At 44.3% G+C, this 17,726-nt stretch overlaps 2 protein-coding genes across 5 annotated transcripts in view; one reads left to right on the top strand and one right to left on the bottom strand.

Moving 5' to 3' along the window:
- Pgant6 (Polypeptide N-Acetylgalactosaminyltransferase 6) overlaps window positions 1-13,388 on the bottom strand; it is a 199,381-nt gene extending 185,993 nt beyond the window's left edge. For all 3 annotated transcript variants that reach the window (XM_089567029.1, XM_089567030.1, XM_089567031.1), the window contains exon 1: window positions 13,079-13,388. The gene's annotated coding sequence lies outside the window, so the exon portion shown is untranslated. The remainder of the gene's footprint in view (window positions 1-13,078) is intronic.
- Window positions 13,389-13,643: 255 nt separating this feature from the next.
- LOC149372536 (fucose-1-phosphate guanylyltransferase-like) lies at window positions 13,644-17,683 on the top strand. Of its 2 annotated transcripts, none has more exons than XM_089567027.1 (4): window positions 13,644-13,794; window positions 15,058-15,228; window positions 15,423-15,935; window positions 16,626-17,683. In XM_089567027.1, exons 3-4 carry the CDS (start codon window positions 15,494-15,496, stop codon window positions 17,594-17,596), a joined length of 1,413 nt encoding a protein of 470 aa, XP_089423153.1. In that variant the 5' UTR covers window positions 13,644-13,794; window positions 15,058-15,228; window positions 15,423-15,493; the 3' UTR covers window positions 17,597-17,683. The 2 variants fall into 2 exon arrangements, with proteins under 2 accessions (XP_089423153.1, XP_089423152.1); XM_089567026.1 differs by having other exon boundaries at window positions 13,644-13,857.
- Window positions 17,684-17,726: the final 43 nt, after the last annotated feature.

Below are 17,726 nucleotides of genomic sequence, written 5' to 3'. Positions count from 1 at the left end.
AACACATGCAGTCCGCATTTCGTTTTATTGTTTTGTATCCGCGGAATATAAGCACAAAGAAATAAAAAGTCCAATCTAACAGACATGAAGGTGTGCAATTAATGAGTACGACATCCTGAACCACAACGCAAAACGCAAGGAAGATTAACGATGAATACATATAGCTCACAGTGCACCTGCCTACACTATAAAACGAAATGAGAAAAAAGGGAGTTAGCTGTCTTTATAAAGCTCCCTTTTATAAAAACGAGTGCGCTAGAGGACAGTTTACTCTCTTTTTACCACCGTGTAGGCGTATTCGTGTATACAGTGTACGGGAGCTTGTGAAAAGGGCTTGCTTTCATTAAGCGCTCTGAAAAAAGTACACTCGTACGCAGTCCAACAGAATCCTCATCGGACTAAGTGGCCGCTCTTCACAAAACCTTGACCATTAGCAGGGACAAGAAAAGGCAGTTCCCATGACTGATATAAGCTGGCACAACACACAGCTTCTGCGACGCATGGCAGCACGGAGATTCCCTCGAAAATAGCGACCAAAACTTTTCCATAAACGACGGTATCGTCAAGGCGGCTGTCGCGACTGCGCTCTCACGATAAAGCAGGCTAATTCGAGGACGAGACATCCGTTTCGTGTTTGTGTGTATCTGGCAGAAATGTGTGTCGTTACAGTGCAGGACACAAAACAGGGTCAGCCTCGAGTCTGGCGTCGGCTCATCTCCGCGTTAATTTTTTTTTCTTTTTTTTTTTGTTCTGCCGAGGCTGTCGGCGGTAATTAATGGAAGCGGACTGCTGGTGCTGATGTCCCATGGGGTATACAAACACGACGCACTGAGCTTTGCATAAGCTTGATTCCGTGTGTACGGCGTACTGAGCAATGCTACAGGATCACCCGCGACATTAAATTTTCTACTGCATTCGCGGCCAGAACTGTCGCATTTCATCATTCCCAGTTTGATTCTCCCCGCCACATGCACCGTTTACTTCCAATTAGCTACCGAGGATATGTGAAAAAGCAAAATAAATGCGGCCTAACTTCAGATTCCGGGTGCCTACTACCGTCGTTATTTAGACGGCGAATGGCCACCCGGCCACGCACCCGAAGGATGCCATATAAGACGAAAGAATTTATGCAACATCTACCTTTGGCCGCGACATCGATACCGCGGACATGACTGACGCGCGCTCGCTCATAACGAAATCGGGAATATAAATGAAAAAAAAAAAAAAATTCCCAATTACCTCAGCAAAATGTCTGCTTCAACACATGGCAAATCCCTCGGTGAATCGCGGAACATTTTAGCGCTATAGAGCTTTGTGCACAAAGTAGCACTGCGCAGCAAAAGCCGCTGAAAGCTCGAGGACAAAGTAGCCAAAGAAAGAAAGAAAGAAGGAGGAGGAGGAGGAGCCTTATTAATGAGATCTGCAAGAGGCCGAGCAGACTTCGCTGAATACCTAGTTTTTCTGTATGTGGCAAAACATTCGCAGCAAAAACAATCTGTACACTGCATCGACGAGTTAGAACGCTCTTGTTAACACTTTCGCTTTGACTTCCACGATTCCTGGATTTCGAATAGGCTAGAGGAGCATTAAAAATAAGAGGATGAATAAATCACGCAGCACCACGAATAGCGACAGAGTCCAGAGTAAGCCCGCTGAATCCAGTCATTCGTTAACGGCGATAGCACGGCCGTTACGCACAGAACACATCAGCTTTTCCAGAGTCCAAGGAGCGCGTTGCGCACAACGAGAACAGACACCTGACATCGACTGCTGTGTTAGAGGTGTCATCCTTGTTCCTGCGTTCTGTATACCTAGCACTCTCAATGCGCGCAGGCATGCTATCGCAGGTACAGCTGGTACAGTGTGCCACTTAGATCGAGCTTCGATTTTCGCGCTCTTACAACAAACGCGCAAAAGTAATTATACCTGTGCAATTAACTATACCTGATGAGCGAAAGGACCACGTGGGTGCATGCGTGAACGAGGGCTAGAGGCGAGGATGTTTAACGAGAAAGCGCGCCGCGTCTCTTTCACACAAATCCCCGCAAGAGGCCTCCGAACTCGCGGCGCTTTCACGAATCAGAAACCATTAATTAGCGCATCTCCTGTTCCGCTCTCTCTCTCTCTCTCTCAGCATGGACGCTTTCATTGCGATGGTTCGCCGCCTGGAGCGTCAAAGCTTTCGGCTCTCGAACGGGTCTTTCGGTGCATTCAGACCTCCGAAATAAAAAGAAAGATTTATATGCGCGCGGTGGCAAGTGTCGAATCCTTTCACACCCTACCCCCGAACGCTTTCGCACGTCGTTAGTCATGATCCTTGCCTCGGCGTGCGCGTCGCTCGGGCACCGCAGGCGGTTTGAGCAGGACGGCCGCCCGAAACTATAAATCAAACCAAGAACACCAACTCCTCTCTCCGCAGCATAACTGCTGGCGCCTTGACTGGCTGCTGCGGTGCGAACACACGTACAAAGCTCGACTAGCAACTATGCATTATGTAGAATTTCGGAATTTGGTGGCGCACGAGTCGCGCCCACCGCCCACCGCCGTTTTCGAGCGATACGCGTTCGCTCGTATACAATTTCGACGAAACGTTGTCGATAAAAGTCGAAGAAAGAAGCGCAGGCCGCAGAAAAGGGTTACGGGGAAAAAGAAAAAGAAAAAACCTTCCGCGGGGGGGCAGACGACACTCGTGTTTCCGTTCACGATGATTTACAACGTTCGAGACTCTTCGCTTTTCCCCGTTAAGTCTTGGGCAACAACTATACAAGAGGAAGCAGGGCGCCAAAAATCGCAGGAGGCACACAGGAAGGAAGCGGAGTTGAAACAAATAGCTTAGATCGACGCGCCCAAAAGAGCTCCTCCGTTGGCGATGGCCAAAACGACAGCGACGTTTAGAGCGAGAGAAGCAGCGGCTTGAGCGAAGACATAAAAACTTTCCGGTTATCTTCATTACAACTATAGTGCTGCTGACCCAACTTCTATGGATCGCATCATAAAGGTATTCCAATGAGCCATAATTCTTTTCTTTTTGCTGTGTTTCCGCAAAGTTGTTATTTCATACTGTCAGACCTAACGCAACAGACAGCAGGATGACGTAAAAGCCTGGATCTACAAAAAAAGTAACGATGTTTGAATGCCACGGCGACGGAGAGCCTTAATAGCGTTCATTCGCAGTCACTGTCACCGACATAGGCAATTTCTGCGAGCCCGGAGAACCTTTATAACCGGTAATAAAGTATCAAAAGACTTCGCTGATATCGCGCCCAGGGTTTCACGAGAGAGGGAGAAAAAAAAATATGTCTGGAAGAGCTGAAGCGAATACGCAGCGATAAATTACATGTCACTGTTTTCTGACGCTACGTGGTTAACGAAGCGCGTCAGCCTGTTAGCCCAAACGCTCTTCACTCTGCTATACGACGTCGTGCTGAGACAGGCACTCGGAGAACTTCATCTAAGCCGCGTAACCGCTCCTCAAAAACGAAAAGAACTAGTAAATCTTGTGGGCCCGTTCCGAAATTTTACACAGTGCTCCATGAAAACCGGCAGTACCTTTACTTTCCTGAGCGAAAATGAAAATGAAAGACAGCTGAAAACATTGAGTTTCCACTCCTCCAAAAGGCATAACGCGAAAGCGTGAACGGACAGCGCCGTATACAATAATGGACTTTCCTTAATTGTGGATAGTTTATAGTTTATGGGGGTTTAACGTCCCAAAGCGACTGAGGTTATGAGGGACGCCTTAGTGAAGGGCAAATTTCAACTGGTTCTTTAACGTGCACTGACATCGCACAGTACACGAGCCTCTAGAATTTCGCCTCCATCGAAATTCGACCTATACGCGGCCGGAATCGAACCCGCGTATTTCAGGTCAGCAGCGTCATTATCATTACAGCGCAATTTCCGGAGCCCTTCACTACGGCGTCTCTCATAGCCTTAGTTGCTTTGGGACGTTAAACCCCACAAACCAAACCAAACCAAACCGTTACAGCGCAAAAGGCGATGGACGAAACGTCTCGCCCTCGTCTTTTGCACTGTAACGATAATTAACAGTGGAATTTGGAAGTAATCAATTTATTTACCCCCAGGGCCGAAGCATTACGGCGAAGAATGAGTTAATGAGAAACGTTAGTGCAGTCGAAAGTTCAATGGAAATCCGTCAGGTCAGGCATGGTGATCCGATGAAATTTTTGAAGCAGTCACTGAAGAAGCGTTAGTGCACGGTACAAAAAAAAAAGTGCAAATTGTGGGGTTTTACATCCCAAACCGACGCATGGCCTATGAGGGACATCGTAGAGGAGGGCCACGGATTAATTTAGGCCACCTGGGGTTATTTAACGTGCGCTGAAATCACACAGCACACGGGCGCCTTTCGCATTTCGTCTCCGCCAAAACGCGGCCGCCGCGACCGGGATTGAACCGGCGACCTTGGTATCCGAAGGCGAACGACCACAACACAGTGAGCGACTGCGACAGCTGAACGAAGAGAGGACCTTGTGCTACACGGCTCAATATAACAACCTTACTGCGACGCATGGTCAATGCGGTCACAAATAAAAAAATCGGGGCCTTCTTAGCCGCGTTCTTAAAGAAGAAAATTACAACAAATTCAAAAAAATTCCAAAGGACCCTCAAAATTTTGAAAGTAGGCCCAGCCCAGAAAATAAATTAAGGTGGATTAGTGGGCGAATTATGGTAGATTTGTGGGTGATTGAGGTGGATTAGTGGGGACTAGTGATAGGCTGCGGTGGATTAGTGGTAGAATAGTGCTTCCGATTAGTATATTACGATAATCCAACAGAAGGTACTCCACCACTCTAGTCATTCCAATTTTCAAATGTGACGGTGCTGACTACGTCACGACCTCCCGATCAACCAGGGAATTTCGTAACAGAGAAACCGGAATGACGACAACCTAAATGCTACCACATTATAATATAACGTGACTTAAGTAGGAATTCATCCCAGAGGTCGGGTGGTAGTAAAGTCTATGAAATAAGCTCAAGAGCAATGTTTTCCCGCGAGATGTTAATGACGGAAGTGAAACATTCGATTTCAGGGACTCTGCACCGGCAGTGCGGTTATCTGAGCAAGAAAAGGTGAAGTGGGGAGTAATTCTCTACCAGATCAAGCGAAGTAATCAAACCAACAGCGTCTGGATCACCAAAGTACTTCTGGAATAATAGAACTAGGTAATTGAAGATGAATATGTTCAGCACATAACTGGCACAAAAGAAAGACAGCACACAGCGTCTAAGTTTCCCGCACGATACTGAAGTTAACGCTGATTCGTATACAAGTATTTTTGAATGTCATATCTTTCTGTAATACGCTCATAAACCATTGCGGTGGAATCCTTGCCGAAGAGCCGCCGTGACAGCTGAGTGCTGTTTTGCAGTAACCTCGGCCGTTACGATGACGCTCCGCTATACCCCAGACAGTTAAATGGAAAAAAAACACCCGCAGCAATATATATATATATATATATATATATATATATATATGTGACAGAAGCCAACAGCCACAGAAACCAACGGGCACAGGGGATTTTTTTATTAATTTATTTATTTTGTGGTGTTGATCAATTTAGAATATTACTGAATATGTCATCGCTTAAAGCTAATTGATTAGAAAAGCAGGAGAAAAAAAAAACAACCACATGCCGCCGGTGGGATCCGAACCCACGACCTCCGAATTACGCGTCCGGTGCTCTACCTCTGAGCTACGACGACGGCTGTCAAATTTTCTGCTTTCGGGGGTATTTATGTTTACAAGTAACCTAACCTTGAGAGTGTTCATCAGCGCCACCCACGTTCATAAGCGGCGGACGTAGAACGTAATGAGTTACCGCAGGAGTGACGTAGAACGTCATCGAACGGAGAGGGTGGAAGCTGCGTGAGAACCCTCTTATGCTTCCTATGGCGTCAAGGCTGCCAGAACCGAGGCCCTGGCTAAGCAATTAAGCATACAAGGGAAGGGGCATGAGGGGTTCGTTATAAATATGACAGAAGCAGAAAATTTGACAGCCGTCGCCGTAGCTCAGAGGTAGAGCACCGGACGCGTAATTCGGAGATCGTGGGTTCGGATCCCACCGGCGGCATGTGGTTGTTTTTTCTTCTGCTTTTCTAATCAATTAGCTTTAAGCGATGACATATTCAGTAATATTCTAAATTGATCAACACCACAAAATAAATAAATTAATAAAAAAATCCCCTGTGCCCGTTGGTTTCTGTGGCTGTTGGCTTCTGTCATATTTATAACGAGCCCCTCATGCCCCTTCCCCTATATATATACATGTGGGCGTGTTCAGATAAGAACGGTAATCGAGGTCCCATGACCATTTTTTGTTTTCAATGAAAATTTTATATATGATGGGCAAATATGTCCACACAAAGGAATGAACCTTAGTTTTGCAAGAAGCTTCGTAGTTTTCTCGGAAAAAAATCGCATGTCACAAGAGGTGGAGAATGTCGTTTTTGGCACTTCGCTATGTTGCAAGTTTGAAGCCTCATTCCATGCACAAAAACTTTTTTCCGCGCATCAGCATTTTTTCAGAACTTCTTCACAACTTATACAATCAGAGAAAATAAAAAATGTTTTCTTGCTTTTTCAACCTTCCGAGTAAAAAAATTGCAAACTTCGCTTCTGGAGCAATGCGGTGCAAAAAAGGCACTTTTCAGGGCAGCCTTAGGGCAAGATGCCTAAAGATCTTCCCACTGAATATTTTTCTCAGCATTTTTCAGCTGTTTTTACTCACCTCAGGCAAGTTCTGCTGCTCTAGACTTGACAGATAGTTTTCAGTACAGTCTCAAAATTGGCCAAAGTTCAAAAACGCCAAAAAAGTGACAACTTTGACTTGGGTTAAAAAAAAAACATCATCGAATTTTTTTACAATTTGCCTGAATAATCCTCAATACATGATAACTTTAAGGCACTAGAAAAGTGTTGCATTATATTGTTTTAAAATACAAAAATAAACACAAAACTGAGTTCATGTTTTTGTTATATAGAATTGCTTATTACTGCCTCTTAGAAATGGTAGCTGTCAGAAATTTGATTTAGCACTCATTGAACAGGGTTACATTTTATTTACCCCAATATCCGAACCATTCTCAATGCTTATAGAGCTTCTATTCGCTTGTTAGCGGCGCTCTTAATGCGTGAAAATGGGAATAAATTCGCTATTTTGCCTGATGTCATAAGAATTAGCTGGTGGCGGTCAAACGTTGTTGGTATTTTCTAATTTATTCGTCGTACGGTCTATTGGTATATATAATCGATTCTTTAAAGATATAAGATCATTTCTCGGTTCTTAGAAAAATTTTTATAGATAAAAGTTAATATTAATGCGTTTCTAAATTCGGCGTTTTCGAACCTGCGTCTATTTACCTCTGTGTTCAATGGTTCTACAAGGCACTGTCAGGAGACAAAACGTCGTCTCTTGAGGGGAACGATTTATCTGCAAGGTTTTTAATCATGGGGAGTTTTAATCGGGAGGCAATTTAAAAATGGGATGCCGCTTCATGTGAACATTGCAATTCAGAAAATCGTAACAAGAAATGAACGGCGGCAGTTGATTTCGGTTTTGCGCACAGTATATTATCCACCACGAAGCACTAACCAGATCACAGTCTCTTCCATTCAGAAGCAGCGGTGGAGGCCACGTAGGATGCACTGCCTTCACTTCACTGAGCGTACTTCCAGATGTGGAGCGTCTGAACTCCAGGCACTTTCTTTGCCAGTTTCCATTGTTCCTTCACTTCGCGAAAGTCTGCAAGCTCCCTCTGTGGCAGCTCCAGAATGGTGATGTTCTTTAGTGTTTCTTGAATTGCGTCTACGAAGCCTCCGGCTCTGTGTATGGCCTCACTTACAGGCTTCCGCAAGTTGTGTTGTGATGCTCGATGGTGTGATGCTGTGTCATGTTTCCTCAGGAATTGTGCCACTATCCACATGATGGCATCTTCACTTTGGAAAATTTTGAAATGAGCAGCGAGGATGAGGTGTTGATTGCTACATGGGAATACGGTGAGCTAGTTAAAAAAAACTCTGACCGGTTCATTGTTTATTAGAGAATTTCTAAGAGTGGCCATGAAATGCATTTCCTACGACTATATTATATCTGTGCAAGCAAGAGCAATACACGAAAAAACACACAGCTGCAAGAGAGGTGCAATTGTTTAGCATTTTGATTTTGCCAAGAAATGAACAGTTGTGCTTCCAGACTGACTGCAAGCGTACCATTGGCAGAAAAAGCAGGTAACCGTGTTTACCTGCGTTGTCATGTCAAGAAAATTGACTGGTAACTAGGCTGTTAATTTCGACGATATGTCTCATGATTCCGCTCATGCATGCTTGGCTCTGTCGAAAATCAAAGCACATCTCGAAGAAAACGCGCCAATCTACACCAAGATAATATATTCGAGCGACGGGGCTCCCGCTCACTTCAGGAATAAATACTAGTTTCATGAGCTGCAGCGCAGTGAATGTCAACGGACGATATTGATGTTTTCGGCCTCTGGACACTGCAAAAATGCTTGCGACGGCGTTGGTGGGCTAGTGAAACATTGAGCATCACAACACAACTTGCGGAAGCCTGTAAGTGAGGCCATACACAGAGCCGGAGGCTTCGTAGACGCAATTCAAGAAACACTAAAGAACATCACCATTCTGGAGCTGCCACAGAGGGAGCTTGCAGACTTTCGCGAAGTGAAGAAGGAACAATGGAAACTGGCAAAGAAAGTGCCTGGAGTTCAGACGCTCCGCATCTGGAAGTACGCTCAGTGAAGTGAAGGCAGTGCATCCTACGTGGCCTCCACCGCTGCTTCTGAATGGAAGAGACTGTGAACTGGTTAGTGCTTCGTGCTGGACAATATACTGTGCGCAAAACCGAAATCAACTGCCGCCGTTCATTTCTTGTTACGATTTTCTGAATTGCAATGTGCACATGAAGCGGCATCCCATTTTTAAATTGCCTCCCGATTAAAACTCCCCATGATTAAAAACCTTGCAGATAAATCGTTCCCCTCAAGAGACGACGTTTTGTCTCCTGACAGTGCCTTGTAGAACCATTGAACACAGAGGTAAATAGACGCAGGTTCGAAAACGCCGAATTGAGAAACGCATTAATATTAACTTTTATACATAAAAATTTTTCTAAGAAGCGAGAAATGATCTTATATCTTTAAAGAATCGATTATATATACCAATAGACCGTACGACGAATAAATTAGAGAATACGAACAACGTTTGACCGCCACCAGCCAATTCTTATGACATCAGGCAAAATAGCGAATTTATTCCCATTTTCACGCATTAAGAGCGCCGCTAACAAGCGAATAGAAGCTCTATAAGCATTGAGAATGGTTCGGATATTGGGGTAAATAAAATGTAACCCTGTTCAATGAGTGCTAAATCAAATTTCTGACAGCTACTATTTCTAAGAGGCAGTAATAAGCAATTCTATACAACAAAAACATGAACTCAGTTTTGTGTTTATTTTTGTATTTTAGAACAATATAATGCAACACTTCTCTAGTGCCTTAAAGTTATCATGTATTGAGGATTATTCAGGCAAATTTTAACAAAATTCGATGATGATGTTTTTTTTTTTTTTAAACCCAAGTCAAAGTTGTCACTTTTTTGGCGTTTTTGAACTTCGGCCAATTTTGAGACTGCACTGAAAACTATCTGTCAAGTATAGAGCAACAGAACTTACCTGAGGTGAGTAAAAACAGCTGAAAAATGCTGAGAAAAATATTCAGTGGGAAGATCTTTAGGCATCTTGCCCTAAGGCTGCCCTGAAAAGTGCCTTTTTTGCACCGCATAGCTCCAGAAGCGAAGTTTGCAATTTTTTTCCTCGGAAGGTTGAAAGAGCAAGAAAACATTTTTTATTTTGTCTGATTGTATAAGTTGTGAAGAAGTTTTGAAAAAAATGCTGATGCGCGGAAAAAATTTTTTGTGCATGGAATGAGGCTTCAAACTTGCAACATTGCGAAGTGTCAAAAACGACATTCTCCACCTCTTGTGACATGCTATTTTTTTCCGAGAAAACTACGAAGCTTCTTGCAAAACTAAGGTTCATTCCTTTGTGTGGACACATTTGCCCATCATATATAAAAATTTCATTGAAAACAAAAAATGGTCATGGGACCTCGATTGCCGTTCTTTCTAACACGCCCATATATATATATAATTTGTGGTCATGTATCTATCATTTCTTGGCTGTGGATGAATATAGAAGTATACACTCTTGTATTAAAAATAAATCTAGAAACTGTAATATATATATATATATATATATATATATATATATATATATATATATATATATATATATATATATATATATATATATATATATATATATATATATATATATATATATATATATATATATATGCGTGGCGCTTCTCTACTTCTTTTTCCCTTTTCTACGCGCGCCGTCCTGCTTACCTTTTATGCCGCTCACGGTTCCAGCCGTAAAAAATCACGACGGATGCCGGCCGCGAGGACGTCTTTCTCTCAAACGTGCGGCGATACACGGCAGGAGCGCAGATAAGCCCGTATCGGGAGCGGAGGTGCATGCATTAACCTTGGATTTCGCTGCGGCCAACCGAGGGGAAAAAAAGTAACGAGTCGTACGGTCGTACCCGTTTGAATCGAGCGTGTGAAACTCAGTCCTGTTTGTGCATGTATTATTCTTCCGACGGCCTTGCAAGCGTGTACGAACGAGCCTTCACCGGGGACTCCGGCCTCGAGTGAAAAAAACGATTACTTCCAAGAACCTTCCGTACCCCAGTTTGAAGCACGAAAGTTCGGACCACCACGCATTCTTTCGGCTGGTTGTGCTAGTTAACTCGCGACTTCAGACGACGGTGGTCCTTGTAAAGCCGCTGCATATCTGACATCACTGCTCAGCAACGACTGGTCACTCTACTAGAGCGTCTGGTCTGCCCTTCATGCGCAGATGTGTCTAAGCTGATCATTCTCTAAATAGATGTAGCAGCGATCTCTCACCCTCTTGTTTCGGTACCGGTGCGCTAAGCCTTCCGTTCCCTAATTCGCCTCGATATGCGTCTACCGTTACCTTTGCAAGCTACAGCGAAAACTAGACCAGCGCCAATTTTCAAACGCTCTCCTTTGGAAGAGAAGTCATTGAGAGGTATTATGATCACATGGCTCTTTCCTAACATTTCAGATTCCAGCGAAGCCAGGAAGGAAGAGTTAGCGAATTTAAGGGCAGTAGAATGAAGGGCGAATGGCACCGACAGAAATGGGTACCAGGGGCAGAACGCACACACAGTCATAATTTTAAGCCTGGAAAAGAAAACTTAATAATAATAATATTATTCAATGAAGTAGAACGGAGTTAGTGCGCTCTATACTACGCCACTCCGCTGTCGCGCGGCGGTTCAGTGGTCATGGCGTTCTGCTGCTGAGCATGAGCTCGCCCCTGGGATCGGTCTACTTTCACTTCCTCTCTCATCCTTGCACGATTCAAGAGTCCACCGTGGGTACAGAAGTACTAAACTTTTTCTTATCCGGTAAAAAAAAAAAAAATGCATCTTCTTCTACATGAGTGTCATCCCCCCGGCCCCCGACAGTGCATGCTCTATGTGGAGGCTTCAAGACCCACAAAGCAAATAAGTGCTCGACCGATACTCAATAACGCATGACCCGTACAGGCTACTCCCGTTAGCGTGTAAGGCAACCTTTACCGGAACTGCAGGTTGAACTTCCCGAGTAACTGGGTAGTTTTTTGTTTGTTTGTTTTTAGTCAGCATCCTGCGAATGACCTGACCGGAACGACATGACACTGCCTCGCGAAACACGCATCATCGAACACGAGACCTTTTGGTTTCCGGGTTCATGTCAACGACGTGTGTCCCACGTGCACCGCACATCCGACCGTAGACTCGCAACTCGTTACCGCACGACCGGCCAACCAGGGCCAACTTCCTGGCTATAAACACCAGACGACGTAACCGAACTCGTTGAAGCGCATTCTAGAGTACTATTGGAGCATTCGAAACCGGATGAGATGCAATAACGACCTCATTGAATATGTTCCGCCTCATCCGGCTTACAGCGGGCTGTTTGTCAGCGCTCCCTTTTTCTTCTTTATGAATGCTTGAGATTACAGTGACATTGTGCAAGGAATTGGGAAAAAAAAGGGCTCTATGAACAGGAAAAGCTTATGTCTTGCAAATAGATTTGAAATACTTATTTGCAATTTGCTTCGCTTTTCTCGTAGGCGTGGTGTGCGCTTTGAATGCGGCAAAAATGCGTTCGTTCGTATACTTTGACGTCTACAGTCAAAGACCATTCTGTGCAGCGGGTCGTAAAAGCCCTAACGCCGTCACGAAGCACTTGAAACTGAATGCCGCACTACAATATACGAATACCTTTGAAAGCTGACAGCCGCTTTTATCATACCGGCCAAAGTTTATGCGGCATTGTGTTAGATCGTTCAACAGCGCTTGCCAACATACTCGCTGCTCTCAGTAGCTATTAATTTCCTCGAAACTAAACAATGGCAGTTCGTTTCATCAGACTCATATATGGATCAGTGATAATTAAGTGACTGTCGATAACAGCGACGAGTACGTGTCACGATCAGGAGCTTATAATGCTTTACATTTAAACTACCCTCCATGAGTTCTCTAATTCATGACGGGATGAAAAACGGCTCGAAAGTTAAAAAACGCCGGAAAAAATGGTAACACATATCTGGTATTTGATTTTCATAGAACATAATCCTAGACATTGATAAACACGCGTACACTTACGAAGCCGATATGAGCTATGATAAGGGCAGGCGCTACACGCATCGCGAACTACGCTACGAAAGATCGAAAAGCTCGTGGTTTGTAGAGATGTCAGGCGGAACGCCACACGTGAACCGTGCACGGACTGGAGGCACGCGCCGCAATCAGAACGTGTTCGAGCTCGTCATGGATGATCGATGACGGAATGTAAAAATTCATTTTGACCAATCTCGCACATTCTCCCATGGCAGCTGTTCGGAATCAAATAGGGACGATCGTATGCAGTAACGAATGTGTTTGCACAACTCACTCACCTGCGCTATTCCACACTTTGGGCTCGAAACCAGTTCCTCGGGGCGGCACGATATCTCAACACGACGAAAGCTACGATCACAGGCGCGCAAATCCCCTGCCGGGCTTGGTCCAAGGCTGCATGCTCATCTGGAGATCTACATCACGATCACAAAAACACCGCGAGCATGCCGACACACTGCACGGGTCGCAGAAATCAACATAAGTTCCACAGATCGCAAAGATTTCGGCAGCTGCCAGAGCGCCAACAATCACCTCGCGCCGCACAGCCGCGTCTTCGAAACCGGCAAGCGCCGCCCAATGCGTGCCCAGAGGCTGGCTTCTCTGCACGTGTGAATGTTCCATTCAGCCACTGCCACCTTGCGCCATCTAGTATGTTAAAGCAGAACACACTTATAGATGCGTGTTCAAGATTTGCTGCTTTTAATAAAATATTTGAACCTATTTAAAAAAGAATGATTAAAAATTATGCACGACGTGCGCACTACAAAACTATGTTACACTTATTGCCAACTTTTTTTACAAAACACAGATGGCGACACATATGCTGCCACGTGTGTGGGTTGTTTCGGTTTTGGGCGTTGTTTTGGGCGGGATCATCGGAATCGTGAATGTAGTACTACTACTACTGGTACTATTTCCTGTCGCCGCTGCCACCCACTGTTCCGCATTGCCATTGTAGTTACTGTTTTCCCGTCGGATTGACGTTCAGGTTCAAGTATGGAGCTTACCGTGTCTTCGTTCATGAAGAGCTGTTTAGATTCCTACGAAGCACTCAGAGGTATGAGTGCCTGGTCGGTCTCAATTTGTTTGTAAATTTTGTTGTTTCCCAAAATAGTTGAATGAAATTCAGCAGTTAACCGGTGGGAGAGCCTTGTTTGAAGATGAAAAATCAAGTAAGCACAAAACCTAGTAAGCAATGAATGTCTCACAGACGCTCTGAGATTTTCATGAGACGGATTTTTTAGTCGACGGCGATAAGACTTACTTTCCTAGACGTCTAGACGACATTTTTAACCGGCCCATTGTCAAGCCCGGCGTTATCGATAATCTGGCAGGAATCGCGGTCTTCGGCCAAAAGAACATAGGATCATGCAAACTTAATTGTTAAATGTACTACGCACGGAATAAATGAATAGTTGCAAGGACGATTTTGAAAACATACCTAATCGGCAGTCCTCCAGATGCTCACATGGGGACACCCTTGTGAAGTGGTATGTAAACATGAACGAGGTCTGATAAAGTTCAGTGCAGGATTGTCTCTGCAGTGTTAATTTCAATGTTGAGGTGGTAATTCAATATGTCGAGTACAAGTCTTGTTATGTAATTCTAGGAGACGCAGCATGCATTTTTTAAATCACAACTGGCAGGGAATTGCACAGCTATATGAGAGACTGTTGCTGTGTGTCTTTTCATGTAATAGGTACCCTAAACAACAGTTAGTCATATGGTGTCTTCCCACAATGTATTTGCCAACGTTTAACAGACATAACCGTTCAGTGGGTAAGCGAAACATCATTTTCGCTCACCTCACCCTTGCACGTCTTTGTCAGTGCTTCACGGCCAGATATTGGCTGTCGTGCACTGCGAAAAACTGAAGGCCACATCAACAACAGCTTCAGTAATCCAGAGGCTACATAAGGCTCTTGAGGTGGGCTGGCAAACAGCATCAAGCAAACAAACATGCCAAGAGGAAGAGGCAAATAAATATATCTTAGGCAGGGCAGAATGTCACAGAACACGTCTGCCTGTAGCAATGGACCGATCACTGTGATTATTAAGCATGTACCAAAATACTACACCATGTAAGACCACTTTTCAGAGATGTATGAAAAACATGCTTTAAACTGTTTGGTTCTTGTGAGCGTTCATTCTCGAATGCAGCATTAAGTGCACTAGCAACTAGCATACTATTATGCTGCTATTTGCTATGCAAGTCTCACTTTGATGTGCATCCTAACATTAGTTCTTATGCTTGCAGGGAAAGTTCCAAGTGCTGTTGGTGTTACCTTTTGGGATGCTGTTGTTTTATCAGCTGCTGACGAAGACCAAGCCTCTGCATTCTGTGCACAAATATCTCAAAGGAAGGAGGGAAATCTCATTCCACTTGTGCAGTATCACGTGTTTTCGGATCCACCAGGGCAGAAGATTGGTAAGCAGAGTTAATTCTCGTGTTATTAAATCTGCAGTTAAGCACCTGCAAGTTTACGGTCAAAAATATGTGGGTTCTGTAGTCAGCTGAAGAGCTAAGCACTGGGAAGTTTAAGGAAATAGATGGAATGCTGTACAGGCAGTCATTGCTGAATGTTGTCGACTATAACTTCGAAAATGAATTTTTTTTTCCAGGTTCAGGTGGTGCAACACTTCACATTCTTGAACAGCTTCACAAGATATATGGCGAAGAGCGTCTGAGCCACATGAGAATCCTGCTTATACATGCTGGAGGCCAAAGCAAACGCCTCCCTAGCCACAGTGTTCTTGGAAAGCTCTTTGCCCTCTTGCCAATAGGGGCACCTACTCAGATACAAATGTTTGACTTAAAGATGGCCATGTACTCTCCATTTCTATGCAAAATGAAAGCAGGTGTGTTTTTGACCTGCTCGGATGACATAGAGACTTACACGTTTCCCACATCGGAAGGAACCGCACGAGCAAGCTCATGGTGTTTTGACAAGCCTGGGTTCACCGCACTTGCACACCCATCACCCGTTGCAGTGGGCTTAACGCATGGCGTCTACGTTCTACCCGAGGATGTGCACTGCACTTCAGTGTGCCTAACCACGGAGTGCCTAGAGGTCTTGCAAAAGCCCACGGAGGAGATTATGCGTGAAAAAGGGGCGATCTTTGAAAACAAAGAAGGTAAGGAAAGTGGCAGTTTAATGTCACACCTCATATGAACAAGAGTCATACATTTCGTGTTTTTTCTAATAAGGATGGACTTACCAGGGTTCCGATCTTGCTGGTTGTGTTTGCATTTAAAGAACTTAGGGGTTGTCATAATGGTCAGTGTCATGCAATACCGAGTAGGTACTTGCACCGTCATGCCAGCTGACATCACTGCTGATATGCTGCTGCACTTGTGATGCACTTGCTTGCATGGCACAACAGTGCTCTGGTACAGTGATGGAGAATTCTGTACGTGTCACTACACTTGAAGCTCATTTTGGAGCAAAGGAAAATCTCTGGTCTTGCCAAACAGTCGACCCAGACTTTCCAATACATTGAGAAGTGCTGTGAGCTTCATTAAAAAAAAAAAAATTTCCTGCGAGGCATGCTCACACTGCTGTGCAAGCAGTTCTGAATATTTATACTGATATCTCTAGGAAATTAATTGAAGAGACTTGCGTGAGGACTTTACCCTGCAGTGGTAATATTCAGGCTCATGATGATGATGATGATAATATGGAACTGCATATTACTTGTTCTGTTTTCCAACCATGTTGGGTGAATGAGCTGGTGGTTCTGGTGTACATTAACGGCTTTTTGTTTTATTTATTGTTCATTTGCTTTTTTGATGGTGCATCATTTTATGTTACCTTTTTCTAACAGGTGGAAATCGAACAGAGTTGGCGTACACCGACAGTGCATTTTTCTTCGATTACTTTGTCGTCAACAAGCTGGTCAGCTTCTACAACCATGTTAAACCACTGACCTATGAAATCGATGCCTACAGAGACTTTCTGCAGTTGCTTGGCCGACGTTCAAAAAGCCATGCGATGCAAGCCAGTGCAGGTGAAGCAGGTGATCAGCTCAAAGTCCAGGACTTGCTTCGAGAGTTTGAGCTGCATGTGGTAGTGCTGCCATCCTCACAGTTCTACCACCTTGGAACAATGCAGGAGTACATACATAACCTCTGCTTCAGTGAGAGTTTTGCTGAGGAACTGAAAACCACTAGGTTTGTTCATAGCAGGCTTGTCCCCTGTGAACTTTCTAAGCCTAGCAGCATTTTCGGAGTTGTAATGAACTCCATTGTCCATCCTGAATCAAACATTCCACATTCAGTCGTTTTAGAGTACTGTAAGTTTGAAGTTCCAGTTAAGGTGGGAGATAACTGTATCCTGAGCAACTGCCGCTTAGAGGAACCCATCGACAGTTTGGTTGAAGTTCCTAGCAATGCTATCATCTTTACAGTTAGTGTACATACTCCCACGTGTAAAGGGTATGCTGCAGTAGCTTTCGGAGTCAATGATGACTTGAAGCAAGCCCTGAGAGATGAAAGAAAACTTTTGTACTTTGGAAAGGAGCTGGGACAGTTGAAGCATTCAAATTTAATTGGTCCCGACCCATTAATTTCAACTCCCACCACTGCAGAAAAGTCTCTTTGGGAGGCAAAGCTATTTGCTGTCAGGCCCACCATGACTGAGGCTTTGTTGTCAACTTTGGAACTTGTACATATAGTGTCCCAAGGCACTCTTCAAGCACCCAAAGAAAAGAACTGCATAGAGGTGAGTATGGACGATGTCTTAAAGTGGAAAGATATAGGCGAACTACTCAGGCATCAGAGCACTATATTTAGTTGAGTGATTATAATTTAGTTGTCATTTTGATGTCTCTGTGCCTCAAGTGACCAGCATGTGCACATTTATACCAGTCTTGTATTGAATAAAAAGACATTGCATTAAGCATACTAAATGCTGTTGACCACTCGTA

Source organism: Amblyomma mixtum, chromosome 1, assembly GCF_055824585.1.
Source record: "Amblyomma mixtum isolate Tamu chromosome 1, ASM5582458v1, whole genome shotgun sequence".
Taxonomy (NCBI): Eukaryota; Metazoa; Arthropoda; class Arachnida; order Ixodida; family Ixodidae; genus Amblyomma; species Amblyomma mixtum.
The sequence above is the reverse complement of the archived record's forward strand: the minus strand, read 5'-3'. Positions and strand labels throughout refer to the sequence as shown.

Coding starts and splice junctions, on each gene's coding strand:
- LOC149372536 (XM_089567026.1), top strand. CDS start 13,797: ATGGAGCTTACCGTGTCTTCGTTCATGAAGAGCTGTTTAGATTCCTAC. Junction 13,858..15,057: donor TTCCTACGAAGCACTCAGAG/GTATGAGTGCCT, acceptor TTATGCTTGCAG/GGAAAGTTCCAAGTGCTGTT. Junction 15,229..15,422: donor TCCACCAGGGCAGAAGATTG/GTAAGCAGAGTT, acceptor TTTTTTTTCCAG/GTTCAGGTGGTGCAACACTT.